The 17,500-nt window shown below is 45.8% G+C and overlaps 1 protein-coding gene across 1 annotated transcript in view; it reads left to right on the top strand.

The window, feature by feature from the left end:
- Positions 1–17,500, top strand: part of fgf11a (fibroblast growth factor 11a) — a 41,967-nt gene that overhangs the window by 14,897 nt on the left and 9,570 nt on the right. The window contains exons 2-3 of the mRNA XM_030780010.1: positions 9,803–9,913; positions 16,824–16,927. Of these exons, the coding sequence (XP_030635870.1) occupies positions 9,803–9,913; positions 16,824–16,927 (215 nt within the window). The remainder of the gene's footprint in view (positions 1–9,802; positions 9,914–16,823; positions 16,928–17,500) is intronic.

Consider the following 17,500-nt stretch of genomic DNA (forward strand, 5'->3'; position numbering starts at 1 on the left):
TGACTAAACCCAAGGGGACAGAGAGAAGCAATTAGTTGTGTTTTTCCCCCAGACCTGCATGAGTGTAATAATTATTATGACGATTCTCATTATCTTTACCCTTACGCTTACTAGGAGAGCCAAACTTCCAGCCAGTTCATGTGCAGGGGGTTGCCAGATTTCTGTGAACATCCCAAAAACCCCTCTTATTTGGCGTGTTCTCGATCCAGAACAAGACAGAAACCCATGGAAAGCCCACGATCCTTGCCTGTGTGGTCAGTCCACCATCTGGCAACCCGTTACCTCCTCCGTGTTTTACCCCAGAGTCAATGCAAACGTGACAGCAAGGAATGGATCACCACAGAGGGGAGTGTGAAAGAGAGAGACAGAGAGAGACAGAGAGGGGTGGGGGTTGGGGGAGGGGGGGGGGCACCTTTGTGTGTTGGTTGCCGATTGAGCTCTCACCCTCTGTGGATGAGTAAAGACTTTTCTGGTAATTATACTCCACACTGTGAGCCAGAGAGAGAGAGAGAGAGAGAGAGAGAGAAAGAGGGCGATAATGAACAAGAAAACTCTCTCTTTCGCACTCTCACACACTCACACACACACTCTCATACACACTCTCATACACACACACACACATACACACACACACACACACACACACACACACACACACACACACACACACAGTGTAATATCTGGCTGAGTGGTCAAGTTTCGCTTGGCATTACAGCTGACAGACAAAAATGGGAAGTTGCTAGATTATTTACTGGACTTTCTTCCTCTTATTTTTCTTTCTTTCTTTTTTTTTTTTAATGTAATTTGCATATTCTTGTTAATTACGCCAGACTGGAGTCCCAGCTGTAGGCAAAAAAGCGAGGGATTGACCAAGATTGGAGGTTTTTTTCTGCTGTGTTAGCACTGGAGGAGACCGCAAACTTGCCTTGACAAGACGAGCGAGTGATTGGGTTAGAGGTGACAGAGGGAAAAACCCAACCAATCAGATTAATTAAGAATTATTCATGCATGAGATTAGATCGCCAACCTATGGTGTAAAGGATATGATTACACTTTAAGAGAGTAGGAGAGTTAAGTGCCAAGATGTGATATGGAGATCTGAAAGAGAGAGAGAGAGAAAGAAAGAGAGAAAGAAAGAAAGAAAGAAATTGGGCACTTTTGAGAGAAAAAAATGAGAACATGAAAAGGAGAGACAGAGAGAGAGAGAGAGAGAGAGAGAGAGAGAGAGGGAACCAGACGGGTCAGCCCCTGTCTGAGCAGTTTGAGATATCTGGTAGCTATCCAGCACACAGAGAGAGGAGAAGACATCCTGGTTTCCCCTGAGACCAGAGGGAGGTAGAGATCATGTGGTCAACCCCGTCACCACGGAGACAGGAACACTCCGACATTCCCAGCAGTACTGTCGGATCACCCCACACTGGGTAATTAACATAGTCAGAGTGAGTCCGGCTAACAGACCGAGCCTACACACATACACACACATGGATATACACACACACACATACACACACACACACGGATATATACCCCCCCCCCCCCCACACACACACACACACACACACAGATACACAGTGAAGTTTCTGGGTCTTTCACATTGATGAGAGTTCTTGTATTTTCTTAGTAGCTGCGTAAGAACAGCACAGTGAAGGTTTTTTTTTGAGTGTTTTAAGTTGTACAACTGACGTATGATTTCCCGAGTGCACTTGAGGTTTTTACTTGTGAAAGGGTAAAAAAAAAGGAGGTCGCAGAGGAGGAAAAGAGGTAATAGAGATACAAAATTCTGTTTTCTTTTATAACACCTGAAATTAGCCAGGCACAATGTATATTTCCTGGTCTTTTCTCTTCTGACTTCTGACAGGGAGAGAGAGTGAGAAAGAGAGAGAGAGAGAGAGAGAGAGAGCGAGAGAGAGAGAGAGAGAGAGAGAGAGAGAGAAGGTTGGGAGTGTTTTCACCAGGACACCTGATTAGCATTGTGTCCATGTCCCACTGCTGTGGCTTCAACTCAATGTACGTGAGGGAGAGAAGGATAGAGAGAGAGAGAGAGGGAGAGAGAGAGAGAAAAAGAGGGATGGAGGGAGGGAGGGAGGGAGAGATGGAAAGAATGGCCAGCTCAGCACTTTGGGAGGTGGAGGAGGAGGAGAGAGTGTCTGGTGAAGCTGTGATGAAAAGGACAACTCTCTCACCCTCACACCAGCTAATTACCTCCCTCTCTCCTTCTCTCCTTCTCTCTCTCTCTCTCTCTCTCTCTCTCTCCTTATGGGTCCTGTAAATAAAACAGACACTTGATATGTAGGCACAGCCAACAGGTTGCTCCCTGCTCTGCTGTACTCCTTTCTTTTTGTCTCATGTCGTTCTCCTTTGGTCTCAGATGTTTCTCATCCTGGGTCTCAGCTGTTAACGGTAGAAAAAAGTTCTGGAACTTTTTCTGGAACAGCCATCGCTATAACCTTTGACTGATATCCTGGGAGATTAATTAAGAATGATTGTTGCTCAGACACACACACACACACACACACACACACACAATATGTGGCTAGTAGCAATGTCCATGTGAAGGTTACGATGTAAAAACGAACCAACTGAACAATGATGCACCTCGTCCCATCCATCTCTGTCGTCTGTATGGCACCCGGCGTCTGAAAATAGACGAAAAAATATTGATGTGCGGACAAACATCAATACACAACATATTTTGGAGGGAAAATGTCAATATTTGACATGATTGCAATTCAACACACCGTCCTTTAGAGGTCACTACTTCTCAGATCTGGCTTTCTTCAACAGCAAGAGGTCAGAGATGTCATTTTGCTCAGAAATACAACAAAAAACTATTGCATGAAAAAGTTAAGTTTAAGTTCTGTTAAACACTTAAGTTAACCACTTCTGTTCTGTTAAACACTTAAGTCTAGGATCTGGGTTAATTTGAGGAATAATCACTTTTCACATGGCTGTTTGAGTGACACTTTACACAATAATGAGACCAACATATCATAACATGAATGTCGAATATTGACATTTTTCGGAATGCTGTCAAACTGAGTAATAAGTGTGTGTGTGTGTGTGTGTGTGTGTGTGTGTGTGTGTACATATGTAATCTTGATTTCATTGTGTCTCTAAAATAGTAGAGGTATTAGTTTGAGTAATTGCAGTGAAATTTGCTCAGAGGTTTCTAATGGAGGTTTCTGGGTTGCTCCATGTCATAACAGATGAGTCTGTCTGTTATTAGAGCAGAATGGGAGGATGGGGGGAGGAGATAGACCAAAAGAAAGAGGAAACTGGGTTCCGTCTTGTTCTCAAGAGGAACAGTCGGGCATGTGGGTATTCGTTTTTGATAGGTCACCTCACTACTGCTGTCGAAGAGAGAGAGAGAGAGAGAAAGACAGAGAAAGAGAGAGAGAGAGAGGGAGGGAGAGGGAGAGAGAGAGAGAGAGAGGGAGAGAGAGAGAGAGTAAGAGAGAGAGAGAGAGAGAGAGAGAGAGAGAGGGAGAGAGAGAGTTTGTTCTCTATTGTGTTGCTAAGCAATAGACTGTCAAAGCTATGGGTAGCCTACATGCAAATAAAAAGCAAATGCAAATTTTTGACTCTCATTACAAGATGTCTGTCTGTCTGTCTGTCAGTCTCTCTCTCTCTCTCTCTCTCTCTCTCTCTCTCTCTCTCTCTCTCTGTCTTTCTACCTCTCTCTTCTATCACTTAAAAAATTATAGGTTGGCGAGAATGTGCCACTTGAGGCCTCTTAAAAGTCATGTCTCACACACTCGCTTCAGCGTTCGTTCTCTCTCACAAACACAAACACACACACACACACACACACACATGTAGTACAAACATGCACACGCACAGAGCCTGTCGGGTTTTGGGTTTGGGCCAGAGTTCTAGTCTTTGTTCAAGAGATCGTTAATGTAATTAACGGCCGTGAAGGGTCGGTAATGGAAACCCTCACACCGTTTTTCAACCTCTTCATATCCTCCTCCCTCTCCCCTTCATTCTAAAGGGAGCCATCCCTTTATTTCCAAAGCAAAGCTATTCTCCTTTTTTCTTCCATCTTTCTATTTACAATCCTATCATCACCTCATTTTATCTCCATTGTTCGTTTGTCTGACCGGCATGTTCTATCAGACCAATCTCTCTCGCTCTCTCTCTCTCACTCGCTCTCGCTCTTTAATCATTCCCCTGTTTTGATCCAAATCATTGCGCCTGAAGGGGAAAAAAAAAACTTAATCACTCCAGCTTTAATTAATCTTAAACACACCTCACTCCCATTACTTTTAGCAACGATCTCTCCTACTCCCCTCCCTTTCTTTCTTTCTTTCTTTCTTTCTTTCTTTCTTTCTTTCGTTCTTTCTTTCTCTCATTCTCTCTCTCTCTCTGTCAGCCTCTCTCTCTCTTTCTCCTTCTGTGTATGCGAATACGCGTGTGTTAGAGAACAGTGGGTAGGGTTAAGGGGGCGTACACAGAAGGTGTCAGTGTGAAATAGATGTTATACTCTCTGTTTGCTGTGGGTTGTGAAGATGGACACTACACAGAGGACTCTTAACAGCCTCAACAAAGTCCACTTCATCTTTCTCTGGCCCTGTAACTTGACAACTCCTCCCTCAGCTCCTAAAGTTCCACAGACAAAGCTTCAAACACTTCCCATTGGCCAACATTCACTTATTACCAACCAATCAGAGAGTCAAAAAGATTCAGCATATGTGCCTTGTCGGCGGGCAGTAAAATAATGCATGGGAGAATACCAGCACCACTGAATCAGCTTTTGGTCATAAACTTAATAGCAACTGATAAAATCTTCAACAGTAAAACCTAATACGTTCGGAAAAAGCTTGTGAATCTCAACTATCTCAGTTTATTACACGTTAATAGATGGCTTATAAACCAGCTGTCCGCCGTAGTTTCGTGATAAATTATTATTGATTTTCCTAAAAGCTCCGTGCGGCGCCGACAGTTTCTTTTTTAAAATGCTTCTCGCCCCTACGATCCAGGATAGTGAGGGATGGGACTTTTCACCAGGAATGAAATGATTGATCGTCCTACTAAATATTGCCATTAGCGAGAAAGGCTCTCTTTCTTTCTCTCTCTCTCTCTCTCTCTCTTTCTCTCTCTCTCGCCATTACTCTCAGTCACATTAGGGCACAGGTTGTTCTCTCTTGTCGTTTTTTTTGGGGGGGGGGGGGGGGGGGTTGCCGCACACCTCACTCAAAGTTGAAGATACACCTGTAAGATCATGCTGTTGACGGGAAAAGAGACATAAATTATGGTTGTTTATGTACAGTTGTTGGCATTTTTAGGGTTTGTGTCTTGAAAGAACGGACAGCTTGGTTGGCCTAACCTCAGTTCTTTTCAGGGGTGAAAACTTCGGCTGTTGTGGTTGACTGTACTTTTCAGGGATGAAAACTTCTGCCGTTGTGGTTGGCTGTACTTTTCAGGGGTGAAAACTAGGGCTGTTGTGGTTGGCTGTTCTTTTCAGGGGTGAAAACTTCGGCTGTTGTGGTTGGCTGTTCTTTTCAGGGCGAAAACTTCTGCCGTTGTGGTTGGCTGTTCTTTTCAGGGGTGAAAACTTCGGCTGTTGTGGTTGGCTGTTCTTTTCAGGGCGAAAACTTTGGCTGTTGTGGTTGACTGTTCTTTTCAGGGGTGAGAACTTCGGCTGTTGTGGTTGACTGTTCTTTTCAGGGGTGAGAACTTCAGTTGCTGCGGTTGACTGTTGGGGAAAAGTAAGAGTAGTTATTCTTTTAATAATTTGCTAAGTGGCAAATTAAATAATTAACTTACTAAGCACTGGATATCGATGAGTATTGTTGAGTTCACAGAAAAAACAAATTCTACTTTATTAACTGTGTTTATTTTCATTGTAAAACAGAAGACAAAATCTTAAAAGATTCATGTCAGTGATTCTGATGAAGGTGATTCTGTAGATATTTATTTTGCTGACCCTGTTGACTGGACTGATTCCATTAGCGCAATGCTAGCATTAGCAGTAGCATCACAGGCAACACAAACAGCATCTGCACTTTCTGTGACTCCCTCAGTGGCTCTGTGAGCATCATCGATTTGTTCACAGGGTTTATGTGCTTATCAGCGGGATTGTTTTCTGTCTTTTTTTTTTCTTCTCTTTCCATCTCCCTCTGTCTCTCCCCGTTCACGAGGTGAAATAGCTGCAAGGTCTTTTTTTTATTTCTCCAGATAAACAGGGTTTTGTTTAGCATTATCATGCTTGAGTGCTTTATTGACGCCCTGTGTAAAACACGGAAAGTGTGTACCTCTCTCTATCACCCCCCCCCCCCCCCACATCTCTTTGTTGGTCTAAATCTGTCTCTCTCTCTCTCTCTCTCTCTCTCTCTCTCTCTGCCCTCTCAGTTTATCTCTGTTGCTCCCAGTATCTCTTGTAGTAAGGAAAGAAAAAAGAGTCGCTCAGATATCCCCGGCTGATTGGTTGATACATAGTGTTATACAGCAAATATACAAACTGACCCCTGGGTTGGCTGAAGAGAGACTTGAAGAGGGAGACTCGTCCCCCTGTGGATTACTGGGTTTTGCGGAAATTTTTATCGAGAGCTCAGGGGTTGACAGCTTGGATTAACCCCCAACGTGATCTCACGACACACACGCTGACAGACAGACAGACACACACACACACACGCACACACACACACACACACACATGAACACACAGACTTCTGTTTCTGACGGTGATTTTTTTCCTGCAGACTGTGGCCCTAGCACGGATGGGGTGTTTGGTCTCAGAGTGCCTAACCTCCAGACCGATCGATACGGCTGCACTGTAGTGAATACTCACACTATTCTGCAGTGTTTTACATACAGGGGAGAGAGAGCGAGAGAGAGCGAGAGAGAGAGCGAGAGAGAGAGAGAAAGAGAGAGAGAGAATAGGGAAGATTGTAAAACAATGCTGTATCTAAATGGCAGAGGCCTGGTGGTTTGCCAGTCTTTTTCAAAATGCCCAGATCTGCAAAACAGACGAGTAAATGAGACTCAGGTCACTCAAGTCAACCTCCCACCCACCGCCACACACGCACACATACACACACGCACACACACACACACACACACACACACACACAGACTGCATCAGGAAGCAACAACTGTTTTCCTAGGCAGCTTGCCCGCCATCGGTGCTGCGTCTCTCCGGTTACGTCCAATAGATTTTAAACAGCCCCGTGTGTCAAAGCAGAAGCACCTGGAAAAGATATCCACCGAGCCCTGTTCCCCTTTCAGGTACGGGCAGGTACAAGGCAGTGGCGCTGGTACAATGCTGACCATGCTCGATAAAGTAAACAAGGCAATACTGTCCATCTTCTGTCAAAGAACGACAGGATTCTAATTCTACAGATTAGATCCAACGGGAACAGAAGAGCAAAAACGTTAACGAGGTCCGTTTTGACAAATTAAACTTTCAAAGTCATTTAAAGACCACTTTAGAGACGTTTAGGAAGATTTTTGGACTCAGTGCACAGTACACAGTAATGAAACGGGGCCTACGGCTCCTCAGAGGATCCAAATTTCCGTTTCTGGTAACAAAGTAAGCACAGAACCTTGACAGGACGTCGAGACCCGAGATTGACATAGCCGCTCATTATAATGTCCCCCAAACACTGGCCCAGAGGCGCTTTGTAAAAGTCAGATGTCAACCCGTCAACACCCCCGGGCTGGCCCTGAGGAGAGAGCGACCAAAACTGCATCGGCCGGAACCTTCCGGCTCATTTCCAATACCAAAATGCCCGTCTCTCCTCAGACACACAATCGAAAGAGCTCTTCCATAAACCCGACACTGCAGCCCAACGCATCCTGGCGCGTTCTACCCTTATCGCTTTGTCGCCTGTCAATCAGAGAAGCAAAGGCAGACCATTGGCTGGTGAAGTTTGAGCTGAAAGCTCCATAATGGAAAAGGAAAAAAAAGAAAAGTGTCCGGGAAACGTCCGCGTTCGGAATGGCGAAGGAACGGGGCGTCACCGCCGCCCCCCCCCCCCCCCTTTCATCCTCTCGTTTAAGAGTGACCTCGTTTCTTAACACCGCGGAGTCTTAACCAGGGCTTCGATCAGTGTGAGTGAGTAGTTTTCCGCCCAGTTGAATATGAGAAAGAAAAACAGAGAGAGAGAGAGAGAGAGAGAGAGAGAGAGAGGAGGGGAAAGTTTGACAGCTCTTGCTCGCCCTGTCCTCTCCAGGCCCCCCGTCCTCCTGTCATGAGGAGGGCCAAATCTGATAGAGCGGCCGCTGCTCGCTCCAGCTCGCAGTCAGAGCGTCTTTTTAGAACCTTGATGAAGGCTCAGTGGGCTTCCTCTTCCTCCTGGCTCAGCTCTCAAAAAACATCCTCTGCTCCCATCAGCACTTCTATACTGGCCAATAACAAATCTGTACACCTTGTGCACCAGGAGTGTGTGTGTGTGTGTGTGTGTGTGTGTGTGTGTGAGAGAGAGAACATGTTTTTGTATGTGTGTGAGTGTGTGTGTGTGTGTGTGTGCGTGTGTATGTGTGTGCACGCGTGCATGTGTTTGTATGTGTGTGTGAGAGAGAACATGTTTTTGTGTGTGTGTGTGTGTGTGCGTGTGCGTGTGTATATGTGTGTGCGAGAGAGAACATGTTTTTGTGTGTGCGTGAGTGTGTGTGTGTGTGTGTGTGTGTGTGTGTGTGTTTGTTTTGGCCCGCGATCAGCTTGGTTTTCGTAAATCTCTTCTTATCAGACACTGTGGCTGATGCGTAACTGAACAATTTGTTTGTGCAATAACCTTCAAAGCTAGTATTCTATCAGTACAGTGCTACTATTCAAATACAGATGTAACTTTTCCTTGCCTTTTATTTGTTTTCTCTTTCTCGCTCTCTCGCTCTCTCTCTCTCTCTCTCTCTCTCTCTCTTTACTCTGTCTTTCTCTTCTTCTCTCCTTCTGTGAAAGAGCACACGCCAGTTTTATTAGCAGTTGGGACTCAGACCGTGGGCTCATGCATATTAGATTCAACCCATTAGTTTTTTTGTTTTTTTTTTTTTGTAGCATAGCATTTACCTCCTCTGCAATTTCACTCTCTCATTTCTGTGGGGGGACCGCAGTTAAAAATTTAGAGTCGTTTTCAAGTTCAGACAATGGCCTCTGTCCTTCTTGTTTTGTCTGGCGCTAGAGAGAGAGAGAGAGAGAGACAGACGTTACAAAAGAAAAGAAAAGAAAAAAAAAGAAAAAGAGAAATGGCCAAAGCATTAGATCAACTTTACTTTCACCCCGAGAAACTAAACTCCAGTGAAGTCGACAAAAAACTTTGTAACTTCCCACGGTATTTGTGCGAAGGGGGGGGGGGGGTCGTTTGTCTCTTGTCCGTCGAGTCTTAGGCATGGCTCCAGTCATTAAACTTTCAGAAGAATGGGAAAGTTGTACTTCACTTCATGCGTTTTTGCCATTGCTCTAACCGCCCTATTGTAAAATGAAGCATCTGGTCTCACATGCGATCCATCTTTTATGATCTACACACACACACACACACACATGCTCACACACAAGGCCCCATCAATCTTAACAAGTGTGTGTGTGTGTGTGTGTGTGTCTGCAGACTGCCTGTGAGACTGCTGACTGCATATTCCAGTAGCTCAGCCCAACATACATCAAAGTACGGACTGATTCCTCAACCACTGTGACTTCCCACTGTCCCTCAACAAACACTCTCTCTCTCTCTCTCTCTCTCTCTCTCTCTCTCTCTTTGTCTCTCTGTTTCTCTGTCTGTCTGTCTGTCTGTCTGTCTCTCTTTCTCTCTCTTTCTCTTTTCTCTCTCTCTCTCTCTCTCTCTGTCTCTCTCTGTCTGACTCCTCACAGAGCCTCAGCTGAAAGGCATTGTCACGCGTCTGTACTGTCGACACGGCTTCTACCTCCAGATGTTACCAGATGGCACCATGGACGGCACAAAGGACGAAAGCAGCTCCTTCTGTAAGTAGTGTGTGTGTGTGTGCGTGCGTGTGTGTGTGTGTGTGTGTGCGTGTGCGTGTGCGTGTGTGTGTGTGTTTGTTTGCGTGTCTGTGCGAGCCTGCTTTTTGTTTTGTTTTGTTTTTTTACCCACCAGATTTTCACATTTCATTTCACTCTTAAGACATGTCTGGGAGCTGAAAGGACTTTTCAAGTGCTTTAAATATGAACACGGCTCTTACACAATGCAAAACCCCAAACAGAGCAGGTGACTCACACTAGCCTTGACTGCCCTCTTCTTTACCATCAGGACAAGCTTATTGTGTCAGCGCACCATGACGTGAATGAGTGGCCCGCTCTACACTGAAGCTCACTTCAGCGTGTTTCTCGAGGTTCAGGGTGATGTTAGACTACATTAGATGAATCCTGTTATATTAGCTCAAAGAGAATCCTTCTTTCCATCCATCCATCCATCCATCCATCATTTCAGGACTTGTATTTGTCTCCATATCGAACGATAGATGAGAAGGGAGAAAGACAGTTTTGCTGATATGATCTATAATGGATGATTACACTTTGTAAAGCTCTTTGTAAACTGTGTGTTTAAAAGGTATAATACAAGTAAACCATCGTAATAGTAGTAGTAGTAGTAGTAGTGGTAGTAGTAGTAGTGGTAGTAGTAGTAGTTGTAGTGGTAGTAGTAATAGCAGTAGTAGTAGTAGTGGTAGTAGTAGTAGAAATCTATTGTTGCTCTGTTTATGGATAGTTAATAGAGGGAGAGAATGTGTTTGCTGTCTGGGTTTCTGCAGCTGAATATCAGTCCACTGTGTAAATGTTTACATTCAGGACATAGAGAATAAAACACAAACATAAGATGCACACATGCAAACATATATGTGCACTAACATGTGCAGACCTGCAAACATATGTAAATACACACACACACACACACACACACACACATTTGAGACCTAAGAAGTCAGTGATTCAGTGATTGCATCTCTCTTTCCTGTCTCTCACCCTGTGTTTCCCCAGAGGTCAAAGTGTATGTTTTGGTGACCTGACCTCTCTTTGGTTCAGCAGGGGGGGCAGGGGGGTGTCAGGCCTGGTCCTAATTATGCGCTTTGCTGCGGAATATGCTAAAAATCAGTGCCCCCCCCTCCACACACCTTCCCCCCAAAAAGGGCTAGTTCAGCAGCATTCACAGCGTGATTATAAATAATTAAAAAGGCAACAGTGAGATTCATATCTGGCTACTGCTTTTTACTGAGAGAGTTTTCGCCCTCTCCTCTCCCTCTCTCCACTCTCTCTGCTCTATATAAAGCAGCTTTTCTAACCCCCGAAAGCCGCGTGCTCCCCTCCCTGGCAAAATGTGACCGCATGCCACCCACCTGCCAGCGCTGGGTACCTGTGAGTTACGGCCAGATTTCCGAAGCCACCTGTCAGAATGTGTTCGTCATTATTATGTCTCTCCTCTTGACCTTTCTCTCTCTCTCTCTCTCTCTCCCTCCCTCTCATTCATCTGTCTCTTTCCCTCTCTTTCTCTCATTCCGTCTCTCTCTTTCTCTCTCTCTCATTCATCTGTCTCTCTCCCTCTCTCTCTCTCTCTCTCTCTCTGTTTCACTCCCTCTCTCTCCCTCATTCCATCTCCCTCGCTCTCTCCCTCACTCTCTCTCTTTCACCCTCTCTCTCTATACCTCTTGTTCTGTTTCTGGTGTCCTCTGTATTTGTGTAGGCCAGTTTTCCTCTGTGTTTTATTACTCTTTGGCACAGAGCCTCTCTCACCCTACACCACCTCACGCAGCGTGAGGTTCTTTTCTGTCTCTCTCTTTTTCTTTTTTTTTTTCGATGGTTGGCGTTCAGTCAGGATTCACGACGGGTTAGTTAGAGGCAGCGCCTCGTATCAATCTTATCAACAAATTAAAGCCGAATACAGAAATGAAAACCTTTCAAACATGCAGCGACACACACACACATATACAATATTTCAATATTTTGAAAAGGACAAATGACCGTTGAACTTGTTTAAAGGACACTGAATAGCAACATAAACTCTCCCTCTCTCCTTCTCTCCATCTCTCTCTCTCTCTCTCTCTCTCTCTTTTCGACAGTTAAATCCAGAGGCTAGCGTTGGCCACAGGCCCTCAGTGGGCTTGGCCAGCTTCCAGGCACGTTACACATTGCGGTTGCTGGTCCCTGCCAGTTAATTGCTCATTTTACTAAAGCCGGTCCGTCTTATCGATCCCCTGCGGCCCCACGGACCCCTCGGTCCCCTGGAAACGCGGCGACTACAGGATGCCTCGACCTCTGACCCGCGTCACTGATATCAGCACTTTAGGACGAGACAGTGTTCCTTCTACTGTGGAACAGTTGGCAGTCATATCCCATAACTACAGATGATGGGTACAGAGGAGGAGGGGGGGGGTGGATTGGCAGGTGGGGCTGTAGGATGGGGTTGGGGGGCGAGGGGGGGGGAGGGGGTTGAACGTGCCAGAGGAACAGCTTGCGCCACGCTGATGCTCAATCACAGAGTGTAACCCCCCCCCTCAGACAGGAGGGCACGAATGCAGACAGCATGGCACCATCTCATACCTGCACCTCGTGAGGGAGAAGAGTTGTCCCGTGTTATAGGTTTACCGAAAGAAGAGAGAGAGAGAGAGAGAGAGAGAGAGGAGTGTGTGATGTCTTATTGTGCATGTTTGAGAATATAAGTGTGAGGGTCACTTTCAGAGTGTGTGTGTGTGTGTGTGTGTGTGTGTGTGCGTGCATGTTTGGGAAAGTGAGAGATGGCACAGATCTGAGGAAAGCACTTACTGATAGAGAGAGAGAGAGAGAGAGATAGGATTGTGAAGACATTCGTCTTGACAGCTGAGGTGAAAAGTGGACAAGAAACAGAGGAAGAGGAAACAGAGGCATTAAAAAGAGAAGATCGGGTCAGATGAGGTAAATCCAGCGGGGAACTGAACAGGATTGTTCCGGAAATCTCCATCTGGACGAGAAGTTAATTTCTCTCCGGACACACAGACAGATTAGTGCAACACATGAAAAACCATGAGCGTTGTAAGCATTCGGGTCTCTTCTTGTACAGCACACACACACACACACCAGAGAAGATGAAACGTTTGACTGACTTAAAATCTCAAGGCCAAGTTCCCTCACAGCCTTTTTCGTTTAACTCAAAGAAAAAAACCAAAAACGAACTAAACTAAAACTCGGGTTTTTCTGAGGCACTGAGGGCAAACTACACTAATCTCTCATTGACCTGCAGCCTCTCCTCAAAGAAAGAATGAATCAGAGAGAGAAAGAGAGAAAAAGAAAGAGAGAGAGAGAGAAGGAGAAAAAGGGAGAATCTCGTAAAAATTCGGAAGGCTTTAGAGGAATTAAGAGTCATGAAATGTCCGTAATGCCGCAGATGAAAGAAGAGACACAAGAAAGGAAGGGTGAGACAGTGCAGTTTAGAGAGACATTTGAAGAGAAGAAAGAGGAGAAAAGGGGTACATTCGGAAACACGCTGCTAAAAAGAAAGTGTAGCTGCTGAGCTGAAGAGAGAAGAAAACCTTAAGAAAAGAAGTAATCGAGCAAAGAGAGAAAGCAGGCGAAAAAAAGAAGGGCTGTAGAACGAGGGAAAGGAGAGAAAAGATGACAACCTAAGGTACTTTGACCTGTTTTGAACTTTCCTACCCTCCATTCATCTCCCAGAATGCCGAGTGCAGATGGCAGGATGCCACAGCAGGGTGAAGGTTGTCGCCTGTTGTCGCGCGTCCCTGGTGATGAGCCCAGACAGAGAGACAGACAGTGAGACAGACAGACAGACAGACAGACAGCTGGTTTCAGAGGAGAAGAGCTTTGAATGTCATGCGACTGTGGAAGTGTGGAGGCTTAATACACACGCACACCACAAACGCACACACACACACACACACACATAAACATTTATATGATGGCTATCCACAGACCGTGATGTTGTTTTACAGAACCGGTCCTGACGTCACTGCCGGGAATCATAATTGCAGTTGTTGTGTGTGTGACGTCGGAGCGGTGTGTACTGACGTGGAGATTCATCACGAATGTCTTCAATTACGATAAAGAGCAATAACCCCTGCAGCTCTCGCACACAAACCAGGTTTACTTTAAAGCAAGAGTCACTCGCTCATATTGATCTAATGGAGACGTTGCCAGTAAAAACTCTCTCATGGCCAGTAGATAGCTCAGTATATGTGTGTGTGTGTGTGTGTGTGTGTGTGTGTGTGTCCTCCTTCACTCTCTGCATCCCTCCCTTCCTTTCTTCTCGTTTACTCATCATTTAAACGATTGCAGGCCCTCAATTAATTTCGTCTTTCCATCTCTCTCTCTCTCTCTCTCTCTCTCTCTCCCTTTCTCTTTTTCTCTTACACTCAAAAGACTAATTAATCTGGCCCCCTCTCTACTGCACCAAACATCTTAAAAAGGTACAGAAATAATAAAAGAGAGAGAGAGAGGGGCGAGGGAAAAATGGACTGGTTATACAGACAGAGGGGTAGAAGCCTGATTGGTTATACAGACAGAGGGGTAGAGGACTGATTGGTTATACAGACAGAGGGGTAGAGGACTGATTGGTTATACAGACAGAGGGGTAGAGGACTGATTGGTTATACAGACAGAGGGGTAGAGGACTGATTGGTTATACAGACAGAGGGGGTAGAGGACTGATTGGTTATACAGACAGAGGGGTCGAGGACTGATTGGTTATACAGACAGAGGGGTAGAGGACTGATTGGTTATACAGACAGAGGGGTAGAGGACTGATTGGTTATACAGACAGAGGGGTAGAGGACTGATTGGTTATACAGACAGAGGGGTAGAGGACTGATTGGTTATACAGACAGAGGGGTAGAGGACTGATTGGTTATACAGACAGAGGGGTAGAGGACTGATTGGTTATACAGACAGAGGGGTCGAGGACTGATTGGTTATACAGACAGAGGGGTAGAGGACTGATTGGTTATACAGACAGAGGGGTAGAAGACTGATTGGTTATACAGACAGAGAGGTAGAGGACTGATTGGTTATACAGACAGAGGGGTAGAAGACTGATTGGTTATACAGACAGAGAGGTAGATGACTGATTGGTTATACAGACTGTCTGTCTGTCTGTCTGTCTGTCTGTCTGTCTATCTATCTATCTATCTATCTATCTATCTGGCTGTCTGCTTTGAAGGCAAACGTAGAGTAATTGTTTTTAGTGGTTTGTGTGTATGTGTGTGTGTGTGTGTGTGTGTGTGTGTGCATAAACATGTGTACATGCCTTTGTTTTTGCAGACATGTGTGTGTGTGTGCGTGTGTGTGGGTACATGTGCATGCGAATGAGTCCTATTTGTCCTTAGCTCTCTCTTTCTTGACATGCCTCATTTGCAAAGCCATACAGCAGAGACACAAAGATCGATTCACCAAGTAAATGTGAAGACAGAGTGAGCAGGCGCAAGAGAGAGAGAGAGAGAGAGAAAGAGAACAAGAGAGAGAGAGACAGGGAGAGAGAGAGAGAGAGAGAGTGAGAGGGAGAGAGAGAAAGAGAGAGAGAGAGAGAGTGAGAGGGAGAGAGAGAGAGAGAGAGAACAAGAGAGAGAGAGAGAACGAGAGAGAGACAGGGAGAGAGAGAGAGAGAACGAGAGAGAGATAGGGAGAGACAGGGAGGGAGAGAGAGAGAGAGAGAGAGAGAGAGAGAGACAGGGAGAGAGAGAGAGAGAACGAGAGAGAGACAGGGAGAGACAGGGAGAGAGAGAGAGAGAGAGAGAGAGTGAGAGGGAGAGAGAGAGAGAGAGAGAACAAGAGAGAGAGAGACAGGGAGAGAGAGACAGAGAGAGAGAGCGCAATGGGCACAGAGACAAAAAAAAAAACCCAAACCAAAAAAAAAAAAAAAAAACATCACGGCCAAATGCTCTACCTGCTCTCATTTCTGTGGCTCCCTCACACAGAGGAGCGAGTCAGAGGTGATATTTAATTAAAGCAGCTCGTAGTTAAGATGTCCTCTTTACCATGCACCAAACAAACAAACAAAAATGTCCAGACATAAATCAGAGAGAGTTACAGAGCGGGGTGGTTCACTCAAGGTTCCTGTCCCGTCCCAGAGACTGCTGTCATTAGACTCCAGGGGGAGAGGCCTGAATCTGCGTGGTTCCTGCCGGAGCCCCCCTTCGCCCGCAGGCAAATTGTCAATACCGCTAAAGTCAACACGTCACTCAGAATTTCTAACCGTTCCGGGAATTCGCCGCGGGCCTCGTGTAAACATTCACCAAAATAGACACCGCGCATTTAATTTCACCGGGGCCGCGCTTTACGAATAAACACAGCGTGCAAATGTCACGACGAATTTCCACCAAGGCACGAAAAAATTTCCGCCGAGGAGAAACGCGAAAATCTCTTTTTCTATGGCCGACGGGTTTAGGTTTCTACCAGAGACTGAATATAAGTAGATTTTGTCTGACACTTCCCCACGTGTGAGAGCGGATTAGCTAGGTCTGTGCTAATTTGGGCATTTCTGCGGCTGTCTGTCTATTGTCGGTTTTAGGCCTTAATTGACGTGAGGAAAATCGTCTTTCTTTTGAAAAATATCCCCCCCCCCCCAGCCTTAAAGAATGAACGACTGAAGATCGCCACGAAATTTCGAATGATCTTAGGCTATGTTTTTACAAAGGAGTAAGAACAGACGCTCTCGATTTCTCTCTCTCTTGCTGTCTCACTCTGACACACACACACACACACTCACACACACTTGCACATGCACACAAATACATACATATAAGACCCTATCCATCTACACCAGTAGTTCTCTGTCTGCACACTACCAGCCCTTGAGACTGGTAAGTGTTTGTTAATAGCTCAGTCTATCATATATCAGAATGACCTGATTCCTGATTCTCTCTCTCTCTCTCTCTCTCTGTACATGTCTCTCTTTCAGTGCTGTTCAACTTGATTCCTGTGGGTTTGCGGATAGTGGCCATCCAGAGCACTAAGACCGGTCTCTACATTGGCATGAACAGCGAGGGCTACCTCTACACCTCGGTACGTCCCGGGCGTCCCTCCGCCATCTCTAACTCACCTTCTGTCTCCCGTCAGATCAACGCTTTTGATGATAACGATACTGCGGGGGTGGGAGGGGAGGGGAAGGGAGGGGGGTGGTGGTGGATTGGAGACACTGGAGCGCTTTGATTTTGGTCAGCATCAGGGACAGGTTGAGTGGGACCGAGCGGTGCGGTCATACCCGTGTTAACCAGGCTGAGAGAAGCGATGGCTTGGTCGTGTGGAGGTCCACTGCTTGCGGTGACCGCACTGTGAAGAGGGGATTTGAATAGGAAGAGCTTCTGCTCTCTCTCTCTCTCTGTCTCTGTCTCTCTCTCCCTCTCCTTCTCTCTCCCTCTCTCTCTCTCTCTCTCTCTCTTCTCCTCTTTTTCACTCTGAAGGGAGGAGTGAAATGTGGTGTTTTTGACGTAGATTCTCGTGTAAACTTCAAAGCAGATCTCCTGCCCCGCGATGTGTTCGGTAAGAGTCAGGTAAAAACGCTGATCCAAACAAATCACAGACACACACAACTCACCTGAGGAACAGGCTGCACGGAAACACACACACACACACACA

Source organism: Chanos chanos, chromosome 7 (assembly GCF_902362185.1).
Source record: "Chanos chanos chromosome 7, fChaCha1.1, whole genome shotgun sequence".
Lineage (NCBI taxonomy): Eukaryota > Metazoa > Chordata > Actinopteri > Gonorynchiformes > Chanidae > Chanos > Chanos chanos.